This window comes from Papilio machaon, chromosome 23 (genome assembly GCF_912999745.1).
Source record: "Papilio machaon chromosome 23, ilPapMach1.1, whole genome shotgun sequence".
NCBI lineage: Eukaryota > Metazoa > Arthropoda > Insecta > Lepidoptera > Papilionidae > Papilio > Papilio machaon.
The window spans coordinates 5777073-5793314 of record NC_060008.1 but is presented as its reverse complement, the minus strand read 5'-3'; the positions used below and the strand labels follow the sequence as shown (position 1 = coordinate 5793314).

The window sequence follows — 16242 nt, the reverse complement described above, 5'->3', positions numbered from 1 at the left end:
GCTAAATTTCATCAAGATCCATTGAGGCGTTCCGGAGATACCTTCAAACAAACATCCATCCATCCAAACATTCGCATTTATAATATTAGTAAAATTTATTATCTATATTTAAACAGCAAAGATTTCTTACGTACTCTGTGGTAATTGGTAAATAGTTACTTATTTAAATTACTATAAAACTTTTTGCATGAAATAAATGCCATTGAACATCAATGTTGTATATTAATTAATCTAATTTTATAACCTTTTAAATATCAACTTTGTAACCTCACTTGTTATCGTTTAATTCCACAGCCGAAACTAGCATTAAACCATAGTGTTTCCTCTTTTTTTTCGACGAGAATGATATTGATAAAGTGTACCTACAATGCAAAACCAACAGATAAGTAAACAAATAAAATGTTCTACAACATATATTATTTAATGACGGTGCTCTTTACGGTACAATTTGCGCGGAAATAAAATGTCAAGTAATATAATATAGTCTATGACACCGGGGATTGTGTAACTTCACAACAGTGAAACAATTTTTCAAATCGGTTCAGAACTTTCGGAGCCTATTCAATGGAAACAAACAAACAATCAAATGTTTATTTATAATATTAATATAGAAAAGAAGCAAAATTAATTACATAAAATTAATTATCAGTGACTCACAACGACTTAACGATTATAATAATTGAATGCAAAATCTTTTGATAAATCTTAAATTATTGAACAAATAGCAGAGCTCATTAACATTACTTTACATATAAACTATTTTGTTACTTAAAAGTATTTCAATGCATTTTTCTTTGCAACTTTTATTTCTAAGTAGGTACAACGTTGACTAAGGTTTTTACGTTTTTTCTAATATATAAAATTCTCGTGTCACAGTTTTCGTTCCCGTACTCCTCCGAAACGGCTTGACCGATTTTGATGAAATTTTGTGAGCATATTCAGTAGGTCTGAGAATCGGCCAACATCTATTTTTCATACCCCCCCCCCCATTTTTCAACTGCGCGTGGACGGAGTCGCGGGCGACAGCTAGTAAGTATATAAAAATGTAATCAGTAATCGAAAGTTGCTTATCTTTTATTACATGACTCATATCAGTCGCGTTATAAACAAGTGTGACACATATAGTTGTGTAAAAAAATCAAATCGTTAATATTATGACGGAAATCTATGTTAATTATGACATTAAATAAAAAACATTAGGGGACAAAATGTCTCGTCAAATTTATTTTTTTTAAATTTTAGAAAACTATCGGTTATTATCAAATAATAGTCGTAGTCACAATTAACAATACATCATTTACACAATCGTACTTAAAATTCAGCATAAAATTGAATGTTCGAAAAAATATATGTATAACCAAACAACTCTACAAACCAACAAAGATATTCAAACTAAAGTCTTTTTGTTATTTATATGTAACACAAAGTAACACGACACATTTTCGTTCACAAACATAACATGCGACTGTAACAGCTGTTAAGTTAATACTAAATCACTTTGGATGAAGAAATATTTTTTTTTGCAACTTTACCTTGACTCGTTCTCAATTTATTAGTGACGTAGATGTGACGTCAGAGATATGTAAAACAGGTCTAGAATAATCAAACATCACTTTGTGTAAATTCTATTCTCGCGTCGCTTTTATAGTTTGCGTTCTAACTTTATGTAGATGCTTAATATTATAACTTAAAAAAAAACAGAATTTCATAATGTTCTTGTTAATTATAAAAGTAAAAAATCAAATAGATACACTATTCGTTAAGACGATTAGCTTGTTTCGTTCAATTGCGAAGTTCCTATGGCTACCTTCCAGCTCCATCATCAGATCAGTACCATGTCATAATAACACAAAATACACAAAAATAAATAATATTGCATTGTCATATGTTGAATTGTTCCGGAGATTACCTGGAACAAAAGTGGACTAGCTGACAGACAGACAAAAACTTTTAAAATTGGATATAAATGATGTTTGCGAAATGTGGATCTTTTTTTCTCCAGATTACATATTGACACTTCAATTTTATTGCTTCAGTTGATAGATGTGCTTCATAACAAAAAGACAATAGCAAAGTATTAGTATTTTTAATTAAACTTGAAAAAACGTAACGTTTATAAAAGATTTTATTACATAATAATTGTACATATAATAACAGTTCAGTGAGTTCGCAAAAGCGTCGATGGCTCAGGGTTTAAGCAGTTCACTTGCAATCTGCAGGTCCTAGGTGCGAATCCCGCCATGTACCAATATCTTTTCCTATTACATATGTATATTTATTCGACGCTCTTACGGTGAAGTAAAACATCGTGATGCAACCTGCACATATCTGAGAAGAAATTCAATGGTATGTGTAAAGTCAACCCACACTTGGCCAGCGTGGTTGACTATGGCCTAGTCACCCCGAACTTGGGGTAGGCTCCGAGCCCCTCAGTGGGGACGTATAGTGAGCTGATGATGATGATTTCGCGATGATGAAATGTACTGAACATCGTTGTACAGCACGTATCAGTATCCCGGCCCTTACCATTTGATAGACAGTAGAGCATTTAGTACATTATATCATTGTTATTAGTGAACGTATGAATATAAAGAAGTGTTCACAGTCGAGTTGCTACAAAGATGTTCCCATTTATCAGCACAGGAACAGTAACTACAAAAATATAGATCGTCACGCTTCATTGTGTTGCGCCTTTCATTCTGTGCATAGCAATGAAGAGTATCTACTTATTGTACATAATATTAGAACATTACAACTTTAGGAAGTCACTGGAAGAGTTGAAATATTTGAGAAGGCTTCTAACAAAGGACGTATAGCATAATAAAGATTGTGACAAGCTTCAAATGTTAATTTCAACACTTATGACTTTTCATAAAGTAGAAAAAATTATTTCGGTTAATCTATTTAATAAGAGCCTTGGATTAAGGTTATGTATCAATTTCTTCGTATAATTCTCTACAATTCCAAAAAATAGTATGGTCTATAAAACGTAAATAATTAAAAGATTAATAATTAAGTAGGAAATTGAACCTTATTTAATTGAAAAATCGTAGCAATAATTATTATTAAATACTTAAAAAACAAAGTATAACCATATGGTTGTATATTGAGCAGTAGTTAAGACAACGAAAGGATTGTCTAGGTACTTAGATAATAATAGTCTCAAGACGATTCTTTTGTCGCGCCTGTCATAAAATTATACTTGAAAAGGTATGGAGTCGATAACAGTTTTATAAAATATTAAAAAATAAATAAAGAAATAAAGATGGCACAAATAAGCTATAGATCTTTTTTATTCTGATCTATATTGAAATTGATGTAACAAATATCTTATTTCATATTTTTAAAAAAAGGTTATCGTACGTTTTAACTAAATTTAACAAACCCAAGTTTTATATTCAGGTATTGTACAAATACAAAACAGAATTGCCAAGTAAACATTACTTGATTGCCTTTTAAACATTTAAAAACATCCCACGATCAATTCTAGAAAATCGATTACCAATTAAAGGCAATTACATCTCTACATGGAACTTAAAGATGGTATATATTTGTTAATATTCCGAGTCCACTCTATAGTTTAGTTAGTCTGGGTGCAGCAAGGAGTGGTGGCACGGTCGAGTTGTTGCGGCTGTAAGTAAAGCAGAGAGTTGTGGCGGTTGCCAGCAGTAGCGGACCATGTCCCTGGCGGAAGGCGTCTCCGACACAGAACACAGGGCCGACGAGGACAAACAGCAAGACAACAACAAGATTTCTGATAAGAGACAGGTTAGTTACTTTTTGACTTTAAAAAGAAGCGTAAAAAATACATTTGCTTCCAAACTATTATAATAATTTAAAAGTAGTTTTTTTTTAGTAAATCCTAGCCATAAAATTGTATCACCTACAGACAATATCCAGATTTACGCAAGTTTTAACCTTTTTTTTTAAATAGCATTTTGGCCCTTTCTATGTTAAATTATTTACTCACTAGCTTTTGCTGGAGACTTCGTTCTCGCGTAATAAAAAACACTTAGTAAGTAGCCTATGTCTTCTTCCAGACTATATTCTACATTTGTGCCAAAAGAAAGAAATCCGTTAAGCCGTTTCGGAGATACGTAGTAACAAATATCCATCCATCCATCCAAACTTACGCATTTAAGAATAATATTAGTATTATTAATTAACATAAGTTGATAAAATGTGATTCTCCGGTTATTTTTTTTTCCTAAAATAATCCAAGAAGTTGAAATGAAAACCTCAAAACGTGATGTTCAGCAATTTTTTAATTTAAAAACAATTTTAATAAATTGGGTAAGAAGTTGTAAACTTGACTGATTTAAAAATTCAACATCTGTTTACCTCGGTTACAAATGTTTGGTGCCATTCCTTTTTTAACAAAACTAGCAATAAATAAACCGTGCTTGACTACCAATTGGTTTTAGATTAACAATCAGAAGAAATTAAACAATCAAGTTACAATTTGTAGTACCAAATATGGTGTTACAGCCACTTGGGACCAAACAATTACCTCCAAATCTAAATTGTAGAGTCTGTCCACCTACAAGTGGCCGTAATTACTAAATAACACTCGATTTGGTCTTGTATTTAAAATGAATCCAATTACAAATACTCACTATAAGACAATTTATTTGTTACTTAAAGTAACGTAGCGCAGATGTCTCCTTACTACTTGACAGGTTATAATGTTTTTTTATACCAGTAGGTGTCAGGAGCAACCGTTCCTTTGGCTAAAATACGGAATTGACCATAGAAAACTGTAAAAGTTGAAATATCAACCCATCTTAGCACTAAATCTGAAGCTCAGAGTGTCATGTTTGGTAAAGTTTAGTGACGCGTGGCGCTATTAACGGCTATTACTGCCTCTACGTTCAGATACCATTGTCTTCTTATAAAATTTATGGTCAATTGAATTTGTCTTACAAAACTTCATGCATTTAATGACTCATTACTCTCTCAATGCATATCGTAATGTAGACGTTTGTCATCGGAAAAAAATTGTATTAGAATTTGCACAGCGTATTAAATATCGGACGTAAAGTACACCAAAAATCTCATACTAATTTTGGATGACGATAACGAGCATGGCTCAAAGGTTAAGCACTTTACTTGCAATCTGCAGGTCCTGGATTCTAATGCCGCCATGTACCAATGTGTTTTTCGATTTACATATGTACATTTATCCGACGTTCGTACGGTGAAACATCGTGATGCAACCCGCATATATGTGTGAATTCCCGGGAGAAAAAGACGGTGACGCGGCTCGTTAGCCGTTACGTTCCGTCTCCCGAAATGGCGAATAGTGGATTGCGGAGGTTCATTTGGCCACATCAAATTGAGGTCCGTGATACCTACCCCTCTGGGTTAAAGACGTGAGTTGTGTTGTTGTTAATGACATTACGAAGGAGATTGTTACAAATGTTCTTGCTACGTCTACAGTACTCTGTGATTATTTTTTAGATTTTCTGTTATTGCAGTATTGCACTGTGTTATATGTTGGTAATTTTTGAATTTCATAAATGTATCCGAAGTTCTTACACTGGAGGAAAACATCGTGATGCAACCTGCACATATCGACTATGAGATTCAGAGATTTATACCATTAATTTAGAATTGGATCGAGCTCGACGGTGAGCACAGAAGTTGAAGACCAAGCCAATCAGCATATAATATTTGGTATATCAAATGTGATAATTAGAGGAATAGGTTACAAAGTTTTATGTTTTTTTTAACACATCTATTTAAGTATGCGGTAGCGTTATTAATAGTTTTATTTGTAGTGATTTGTATGATGTTGTAGTACGCTTCTGATTACGACCACAACATTATCTGACCGCAAGTGTAATGTGATATAATCTAAAAAAAACGAGTAGTTCCGCGTAATTATAGTGATTAGAAGGATGTAAGTCGTGGATTCGACTCTTATTTCAAAATTTATCAAAATTTGAGTCTGCAGCTGGTTGCTAAAATTTGTTTTTATTTTTATTTTTTATGTTTTGGTGCCATCTCCTAACGAAAGTTGGCGATCATCAGAGCAACTGCACTCAACTCGAAATATATGTAGAATGCATACTTTTGTTGTACCGTTGGCGTGGATTTTTCAGTCAAGATGTTCTTCTCCTTCCTGTATTTTATTTTTTTATAATTATTTTGAAATTTGTTATCACTGACACTATTTTAAGGGTACATTCAATTCTATAAGAGTTATTAGAATGTATTGATAATTTTGTGTCATTTACAATTTACTCCAATAAATTGTGAATGACACCATGATGTGTGTCATTAGTGTGTTAGTTCCAATTAAGGTTAAATGGATGTGTTAACTTATATGTACAGTTAGATATTATAATTGCAATTTGATCAAAACATCATCAGCTCACTATACGTCTCCATTGGGGGGCTCGGAGCCTACTCTGAGTTAAGGGTGACTAAGCATAACTATGCTGGCCTATTGCGGTTTGAATTTCTTCGCAGATATGTACAGGTTAGATGAAGGTGTTTTCCTTCACCGTAAGAACGTTGGATAAATGTAAATGTAAATAGAAAAACACATTGATACATGGCGAGATTCGAACCCAGGACCTGCAGATAACAAGTCAAGAGGTTAACCCCTGAGCCACCGACGCTCCTTCGATCAAATAATTATTACACTTTTTATGAATTAGATTGAATTGTTTACTCTATTACTTGTATGTCAGATGTCAGATTCGTACATGTGGAAGGAGCAGATTCACACGTTAATGAAGGGAGGGGAGAGCGAGTCTGACATCTCGGACTCCGAGCACTTCCTCACGAAGGGCGCCTTCCTCCTAACGCCCTCCCACGGCCTCAGCATGGAGAAAGCTTCCGCCATCTGCGAGAAGATGGAATTCAAAGGCTGCTTTTCCCTCACCAAGACTGCCACTGGTATACTCTTCAAGTTTTCTCATGTTGATGATTACCAGATGGTCTTCAAGAAGGGATTCCATAAAGTAACTGGATCCAGGTTCTATAGGAAGGTAATGACCGTTTGTCCTCTCTCATCCCTTCATTATTAAACATATCTGTTAACTTTGCTTTAATATTATTCTATTACTTTTAGTTTTTTTCCTAAAAAACTATGTTAACAAGTTTGTTTCCATAAATTGTTACGAGAGAAATAATAAAACCCTAGTAATCCTTATTTCAAAATAATAATTTTGGCAATATCCAAATGTATCGTTCTTAATATTGTATTTTAACTTAGTTTCAATGTTATAAGTCTTCGCCTTTGACTGCTTTTAACGAATCTCGCTATTAATTTTCATCGTCGGATTCATCCTAGATCCTGGTATTTTTAGTTGCGTTGATAGTCAGATTATCATTCGCTTTTTAAATATTATCACATATACAGGACAGAATAGATACTGAAATGATCTAAGAATTATCAACGAGAGCATGTTCTTTATCATACATGTTCTTCATCCAGATCGCGATACCGTGCCGTCCTCAGAAGACGTTCACAATCTACGTATACGATGTGCCCGACGAAGTGCCAGAGGAGGACGTGCGCCACGCCCTCTACAAGTTTACATCCGTTGTAGAGGTGCTGCGTTTGCATCTCGCCGGTTCACCAAGAGATGGCAACACTGGTTAGTGATAGTCATGAGCTGTTTACAAATTATTGGGAGCCTACAAAACAGGCTGTCATCATTGTCATTCTTGTGTCATTGTCAACAATTTTAAGTACCCAGAATGCTAAAATGATGTAGAAGTCACTCTATGAATATTTATAACCAAATGACAGTAGAACAATTGCTGCACTTACGCAATTTACACTAGAAATTCAATTTGGGAGTCTTTATTCCTTCATTATTACAAAAGTGGTATTTAATTGCTAAATTCATCTTCTTTTTCATCGCTGCAGTCTTTTCAGACTTATCGTGGTCATCAGATATCGGTGACCCGCATTACTAGGCGTCGCCACTCTTCCCTACTCTGCCTTTTTTGTACATTCGTGCAGGGGGACAGCTACAGCCACTCTTATCTGGTCGGTACATCTCATGGGCGACCTTCCCCAAAAAAAAAATTGCTAAATACGGGACTAAATTAGTAATCGAAAACTTTTCTATTTTATTTTTTTCTTATTTTTACTTCGACATTGATATTAGGTGCATCAACTCCAAAACCATTGGAAAAGACACCACCTCGTGCTCTGACGACCATCGACGGAGAGCTTGTTAGCAGCATGATCCCGAAGGAAGCGTCCACTGTTATCCGCGTGACTCTTGCCAGCATCGAAGAAGCCAACATCCTGCTGCAGAACGGTCTCGACTTCTACGGTGCCACCTTCTTCCTGACAGAGCTAGCTACGCCCGCTCAGGCCGCGAAGCTTATCAAGCCTAGCAGGTACACCTTCAAGAAACTCTGAGCTATTGTATTGCAACAGCAGTTGCTTACAGCTTACAGTTGTTATCTTCTCTTAAGAAACATTATTTTGCTTGATTCATATTTTAACCTATGATTATATTATTTTACCTAAATAATCATTTGTTAAATGTTATTTAACGATAGATTGCATGTACTGTTATGGTTTATTTTTTTATTATAATATATACAATTCTATTATAAACAAAGATGTAATTTTCAAAGCTTTACTTATTAAATATATTAATACTATTTTTATTGTTTTTAAGTATTTATTCAAAAACACATTTATAATTAGTATATTTCAGTTAGTTTTGTGTATGACATAGTTAGACCCTTTAGTATTTTGACACCCCTAAAGCACATAAAATGTAGCCAACAGTCGTTCACATAGCATAGATATGCCTTCAAACTTTATGACGGTTCGTGGTAAACTGTGAGCGCAAGCGCAATATGTCAATTTGATTACTCCGTTTACTGTGGGTGGCGTAAAGCGCACACTTGTACCTTAAATTTTGTTGGTGGTACCTTCGAGGGTGCAAACCAAAGGCCACCAGATAAATTATCATATTCGGGCGCCAAATATGGTTAAGATAGAACTTCTGTGAAAAATTTCATGAAATATTTTGAGCCAACATAAAGTTTGTACAGCACTGTAGCTAGTTAGCACCTCACTTACTGCGTGTCTCTCATCCTCAACAGATCATATCGTTCCAGAGTATCTGGGGGCACAGTGTCCGCGAGGGTCCGGGATCTGCTCCCAGTCTTCGATCAGCAGGGGTTCAATAAGTTCGCACCGCCCGCATCCAGGCTCGTTAAACCACGAGCCAAGTAAACCTACCCATAATCCTTTAGATCCTTTTTCCAAAAAGTAGGCAAGTCGAAACCGCGCCAGTGAAAATGTCTCATATCATGTCGCGCGACTAGAGGCGCTAGTGGAAAGAGGATCTTAAATTGGAAATGAAACTTCACTCTATCTAGACTTGTAGGCTTCATAAATCTTGCTTGATCTAGTTAAAAAGTATGGATATTGAAATAAGAATTCCTGGATTCAAATTCATTCGACGATAATTGTAATCTAACGTTTTTTTTTCACCATTTAAAATATTTTTTTATTAGTACGTGTATTTTTAGGTGACGGTTAGTATAAAGCGAAATTTATCTTCTATACTTTTTTGTTCTGTACGTTTCGTGTTACGTATAATATGTTCTCCTGTTAATGTACTTAGTTATAACTACATGTTCTATGTGAACTAATATACTGGATATAAGGTTATAAGGGAAGTAATAAATGTAACATGTAACATGAAATGCTTTTTGTGCCATTTTTATTTGTCATTAAGGCTTTTAATAAGAATCATAGCTAATTTATTACTTTAATTTTAATATATTAATGTAAGAAAAATGCATTTATAATAAAAACAAATTTTAACTTGTTGCCATTTTAATTAAATTTGCAAACCAATGTTTATGATTAATAAATAAATATTTGATTAAAAACTTGTTTTATTAGTTTTAACTCAGTACATTTTTGTAACTCTTGAAAATTGTTTGAAGTAGTTACAGCACTATCTAATACCTTAGGAACGACAAAATAAAAGCCGTCATATGTAATAATATAAATTTTAATAATAATAATATTATTAATCTATTTAATTATCTATACAGACTATAATATCACAGATAAATAAATTTAAACTTAAAGTTAATAAATGATATCGTTGAAAATTTACTTAAACTTAATAATCATTAAACTTTGTTGCTTTTAATACCTCTAAACTTATCCTCTATCTCTTGTAAACTTTTTCCTTTTGTTTCTGGTAAAATAAAGTACAAAATAACAGTTCCGATAAACGCTACAATACCGTAAAACAGGAATGTGAAAACTTCTCCTAAATTAGACATCATGCCCGGTGCAGTTTTAACAACGACAAAGAAAGCTAGGAACGTCGTGGCTGAACTGATTCCTGAACCTAATCCTCGGACTTTTGTTGGAAATACTTCACCGCACATCATCCAAGGTAAAGGCACCAGCCCGATGGATATAGCACAAATGTATATCATTAAACATGATAATGGTAACCACGACATGTCTGTAGGTTTGCCTTCAGTGAAATATAGGAACAATGCAAGTCCGATCATTGATAGCGCAGTCCAGATTCCACTGATAAAGCACAATGGCCTCCTTCCATACTGCTTGCAGATAACACACGCGACCACAGACATAACTGTCCGGAGCACGTCAATGGCCAACATGGCGACATAATGGTCCATGCCTTTCCCGACAGCCTTCTCAACTATTTCTATAGAATAAAATGCAACAGCATTCACGCCAGAAAACTGACAAGTTATGAAGAATATAATCATAATAGCTAAAGGTTTTAATAACTCCGGACTCTTCAAGTTTACTATCTTTTCTCTCCAGGTTGGTACTGGCTCTGAATCAGTTTGCTTTCGTTTATCTATAACGGCCTGCAATTCCGCCTTTGCCTCTTCGCTGTAACCTCTCAGCCAGTAGTAAGATTTGATTCCTTTTTCCACTTCACCTCTGCAGATCAGCCACGTCGGACTCTCGGGCACCGTACTTAATAAAATCACTGAGAGAATTGGAAACAAGCAGCATATAACTGCAGTCCACTGCCAAGAAATGAAAGTTCCTATCAAATGCGCTACTAGGATCCCCACTGCAATTGCTAGTGACACAGCAGCGAGGAAGATTCCTCTAAATTTCGGTTCAGATGTTTCTCCAATATAGACCGGTCCTAAAGGTCCGAGCAGACCGACGCAAAGACCGGTCAGGAATCTCCCTATGAGCATCAGTAGAAGGTTGTTGGCGCAGGCAATGAGAATCCAGCCGACTAGCAAGGGTGCGCAGACTATATAATGTGAGTTACGTCTGCCAAACTTCTCCATCATCCAGCCCGAAAGAAGACAGCCCGGCGCCATCGGGAGCGCAGCCATCGCCGCTGGAGTAAAAATACAATCATGTTAAAATTGTCTTTCATCAAGTGGTCCGAGTAGACCCCAGAATTTAGTTGAGGGTTCTCAAGTTGATGAAGTAATGTAGCAACAGGGGGTACAACCAATAATATTATGAAAGGGGTCAACGATAAGAAACGATTTATTAAATGTTTATTAAATAGATTTGTTTCTTAACCTCTAGTAAATGTTGTTACTATGTAAACATAGTCGACTTGTGGTCGAATAAGTAAATAAGAGATAATGGATTGTTATCTGAACGTGATGGAGCATAAACAAGATTTGTACGACAATCATGTTGCAATAAAATGGCAGTGGTGTATAAATATACTTTATTGTATGCACAATAATTAAGAATTTACAGAGAGGCACCGGACAACACTTCTTGTAAGGAACGTAGATAGCAGAGAGAGAGAGGAAGTTGACATAGATTATAAAGGCGCAACATGCAAAGATTATATAACATTTTAACACTCCCTTCGCATGTAAGCCTTCTTTCACAAAACAAATTATTAAACAATACTATGCAAATTTACATGCCAATACTTCTCCTTTGTTATACAAAATTAAGTGCTTAAATTTAACACAATACTATCTCATATAAACAAAATTAAGTACTTAAATTAACACATTACTTTTTCATATAACAAAGATTATGGAGATTTAACACAGCAACCATACCTTTTTATGAAACAGAAACAAGTGCTTAAAATTAAATTCAGAACTTCTTCACTAAACAAAAAGAAAATTTAAGTATTAAAACTTAACATACCAATGTTACTTCTTAACAATTTGAATCTTTCTCTAGGCAAAGACTTAGTAAAAATATCTGCAAACTGTTCAACTGAATTGACATAATTTAAAGAAATAACATTTTGCTGATATTTTTCCTTTATAAAGTTATACTTAATATCAATGTGTTTACAGCGCTTGTGAAATTCACTATTTTTAATCACATTTATTGCACTTTGATTGTCAATATTAAGACACACAGACACTTGTTTATATTGTCCTATATCACATAATAATTGTTTTAACCATAGTATTTCTTTGGTGGCAGCACAAGCAGCCATGAATTCTGCCTCAGTTGTCGAAAGAGCTACACTTTGTTGCCGTTGGCTAGACCATGTAACTGCAGCTCCATTTTTAATAAAAACATATCCTGTCATTGAACGCCTTGTTTCAATATCATTAGCATAGTCAGCATCACTGTAGCCAATCAACTCTGTAGACTGTGGCTTTGATTGATAACATAAACCAAATTCTATGGTACCTTTGAGATATTTAAAAATTTTCTTTACTGCATTCCAGTGGCTCTCATTATAATTATGTAAAAACTGACTTACCACACTGACTGCATATGCAATATCAGGCCTGCTCACTGTTGCCAAATGGATAAGTGATCCAACTGCTTCCCTGTAGGGCAGGTTTCTCGCTGGCACAGCATCACCTTTCTGTAGTTTAATGTGTGGGTCAGATGGAATACTATTTGGATTTGCACTGTCCATATTAAACTTTTCCAATATCTTTTCAATATACTTGGTTTGATGAATAAAAATATGTTCTTTATTTCTTTCTATTTGCATACCAACAAAATTATTAGATGAACAAGTTTTTAAATCAAAGTGTGTTTGTAATTCATTTACTATTTTCTTTAAAATCAGCCTTTCTTTTGATATTAGAAGCCCATCGTCTACATAAAGGCATAGGTAACATTTAATTTCATTAACTTGACCAACATAAACACACTGATCAGCTAAACTTTTGACAAAACCAAACTTTTCTAAAATTGCATTAAATTTAGTGTTCCAACACCTCGGAGCCTGCTTCAAACCATAAAGAGACTTATTCAGTTTACATACCATATTAGGGGCACATTGTAAACCATCAGGTGGAACCATAAATATTTGTTCGCTTAATTCACCATACAAAAATGCTGTTTTAATGTCAAATTGCAATATTTCTAAGTTTTGTTCAGCAGCTACAGATAAAAGTAAACGTATAGAATCATACCTGACTGTCGGTGAGAAGGTTTCATCATAGTCCATACCTTTAGTTTGTGCATAACCTTTTGCACACAGCCGAGACTTGTACCGGAGACCTGTTGGTTCATCTTTGACTTTAAACACCCATTTACATCCAATTACCTTGGCATTTTTGGGCTTTTCTACCAATGTCCATGTCTTGTTTACACTATGAGCTTGTAACTCTTCACTTATTGACATTTTCCACTTGTCAGAATCAGCTGATGTAATGGCATCACTGTATGTTAAAGGTACGTCTAGAATTCCATCATTGTAGCATAAATAGCTTTCAAAACTTTTTGTTTTAGGTTGTAACTGTTTATTTCTTGGTCTTAATGTCACATTTGAAGACATCGGATATTCAATTTTTCTGTCTGGTACATAAATACTGCTGTTCATTGATTCATCAGATTCAGATTCTTCAGGTGAAGCAATTGTGTTTGTGGAGGTTGACTCTGAACTGTGACGGAGCTCTTCACTTACAGACTTTTCTTCTGAGTGAGTCAAATCCACCGGAACATAATTTCTTACAACTGTAGATTCAAGAAAAACTGCATCTCTGCTTTTTATGACTAATCCTGAAGAAGGAATTATGAATCTGTAGCCTTTTGTATCAGTACAGTAACCAGTAAATATAGCCTTCTTAGCTTTTGGATCCCATTTCTTTGTTTTCTCTTTGGGTAAGTGCACCATAGCCTCGCACCCAAATATATGTAAGTGACTGACGCTTGGTTTAGTTCCAGACCACATCTCTTCAGGAGTCTTGTACTTTAATGACTTTGTCGGAGTCCTATTTAATAGATAAGCGGCAGTTTGCACAGCTTCTGCCCAGAATTGTTTAGACAATTTAGCATTAAGTAGCATGCATTTGGCTTTTTCTACTAATGTTCTATTTAATCGTTCAGCGACTCCATTTTGTTGGGGCGTGTAAGGCACTGTGGTTTGATGTGTGATTCCATCACCTTTCAAAAGATCAGAGATATTCTTGTTAATAAATTCAAGGCCATTGTCAGTGCGGAGACACTTGATTTTACATTCCAGTTGATTTTCTACATACTTCTTAAATTCTTTTAATTTATCTATGACTTCTGATTTCTTCTGTAAGAAATAAACAAAAATCTTTTTAGAGTAATCATCGGTGAAAGTCAGAAAATACTTAGCTCCACCCAGAGATTCTGTCTCCATAGGTCCGCACACATCTGAATGCACTAGTTCAAGTAGTTTTGTGGTTCCCGTACCCTTATGTTTGAAGGGCAATCGTGTCTGCTTGGCTTCTAGGCATGTTATGCATGTTAAATTAGTTCCCTTTTTCTTTAGAACTTTCATTCCTTCTGTGTTTTCTATAATTTTGTTTAAGTCATTAAAATTCAGATGACCCATGCGCTGGTGCCATAGATATGGATCATTTTCATCAACATCAGATATGTAGGCATGTTCTCTGTACATATTCAGTTGATACATGTTGTTTACTAAAATAGCGGTAGCGACAACATTGTTATTTTTGTTGAGAATAACACATCCTTTGCTATTAAATTTGACTTGACCGCCATTTCTTATTATTTGGCTGACAGATATTAAATTGGTTGCCAGTTCTTGTCATATGGACGGAGGCTCCCGAGTCGATGTACCAAGCATCACTGTTATTGTTTGTTGCTGTAAAAGCCGCAGCATAACTTGAGCTTTTGGTTATCTTCTTTGTCTTGCAGTCTGTACTAATATGACCATACTTATTACATGAGTAGCATCGAGGACCTTTTTGAAAATTTTGCTTGCCTGTTTTATTTTTATAAAATGCAGTCTTCTTAAATGACTTATTAGTTGCAAATGCCGATGAACTTTGCCGTTCATTCATTTTGATATCTTGCAGTAATTTTGACTTAACTGAGTCAGCGCTTATTTTCAATCCTGAGCTTTCCAGTGCAATAATCATAGGTTGATAAGAATCAGGAAGACCGGAGAGTAGCAGTGTACCGAGCCACTCGTCGTCAACTTTGAAGCCTATGTTTCTCAATTTATGAGCGGTGGTCATAATTATGCTCACGTATTCCTCAATATTTTGACATGTCTGAAGTGTTGTTGTGCATAACTCCCTCAGTAATCCTACTCGGCGTGTCAGTCCCGAGTCATCGAAGGCTTTGGCAAGGTTATCCCATACCTCTTTTGCCGTCTTACAGTCTTGAATATGAATATAGTTCGTTGTGTCAACAAGTAATATTATTTTTGACTTCGCCTTTGTGTCGCGTTTTTCATCTACGACGCCGCTGCCCGTGATGCAGTCCCAGAGATCTTCATGCTGAAGATACGTCTTTAGCGCGAATTTCCAGGTGGAATAGTTTTCTCTTCCACTTAATTTTTCTATTAATGTTAAGGGATTGCTCGTAGACATTTTGATTTTTATCGACGATGCTTGACCACGATGAGGTTGAGGTTAAGTTGCCGGCTGTCACTTTCAATTTTTGAATAAAACTTTTATTTTTGTTATTGGGACTCTCTGGGCCCATAACCTGTTGCAATAAAATGGCAGTGGTGTATAAATATACTTTATTGTATGCACAATAATTAAGAATTTACAGAGAGGCACCGGACAACACTTCTTGTAAGGAACGTAGATAGCAGAGAGAGAGAGGAAGTTGACATAGATTATAAAGGCGCAACATGCAAAGATTATATAACATTTTAACATGACAGTATAGCTTTAATTGCATCATAAATACATCTAATATATAAAATTCTCGTGTCGCGGTGTTTGTGGTTAAACTCCTCCGAAACGGCTTGACCGATTTTGATGAAATTTTTTGTGCTTATCCGGTATCTATGAGAATCGGCCAACATCTATTTTTCATACCCCCCCCCC

General features: G+C 35.0%; 2 protein-coding genes across 5 annotated transcripts in view; one reads left to right on the top strand and one right to left on the bottom strand.

Moving 5' to 3' along the window:
* The first annotated feature begins 3566 nt into the window (after positions 1–3566).
* Positions 3567–9446, top strand: LOC106707732. 2 transcript variants are annotated; one of them, XM_045683713.1, is made up of 5 exons: positions 3567–3768; positions 6699–6998; positions 7448–7610; positions 8130–8367; positions 9103–9446. In XM_045683713.1, the coding sequence occupies exons 1-5, from the start codon at positions 3679–3681 to the stop codon at positions 9218–9220; spliced, it is 909 nt and encodes a 302-aa protein (XP_045539669.1). In that variant the 5' UTR covers positions 3567–3678; the 3' UTR covers positions 9221–9446. The 2 variants fall into 2 exon arrangements, with proteins under 2 accessions (XP_045539669.1, XP_045539668.1); XM_045683712.1 differs by having other exon boundaries at positions 3568–3768; positions 9088–9446.
* Positions 9447–10111: 665 nt separating this feature from the next.
* Positions 10112–16242, bottom strand: part of LOC106707739 (facilitated trehalose transporter Tret1-2 homolog) — a 32671-nt gene continuing 26540 nt past the window's right edge. For all 3 annotated transcript variants that reach the window (XM_045683642.1, XM_045683640.1, XM_045683641.1), the window contains exon 4: positions 10112–11351. In XM_045683642.1, coding sequence (XP_045539598.1) covers positions 10135–11351 — 1217 coding nt within the window. In that variant the 3' untranslated portion in view covers positions 10112–10134. The remainder of the gene's footprint in view (positions 11352–16242) is intronic.

What these genes read in the sequence shown, in the direction of transcription:
- LOC106707732 (XM_045683712.1), top strand. Translation starts at nt 3,679, where the DNA reads ATGTCCCTGGCGGAAGGCGTCTCCGACACAGAACACAGGGCCGACGAG. An exon ending in AGATTTCTGATAAGAGACAG is followed by an intron (nt 3,769 to 6,698) that starts GTTAGTTACTTT and finishes CTTGTATGTCAG; the next exon opens with ATGTCAGATTCGTACATGTG. An exon ending in GATCCAGGTTCTATAGGAAG is followed by an intron (nt 6,999 to 7,447) that starts GTAATGACCGTT and finishes TTCTTCATCCAG; the next exon opens with ATCGCGATACCGTGCCGTCC.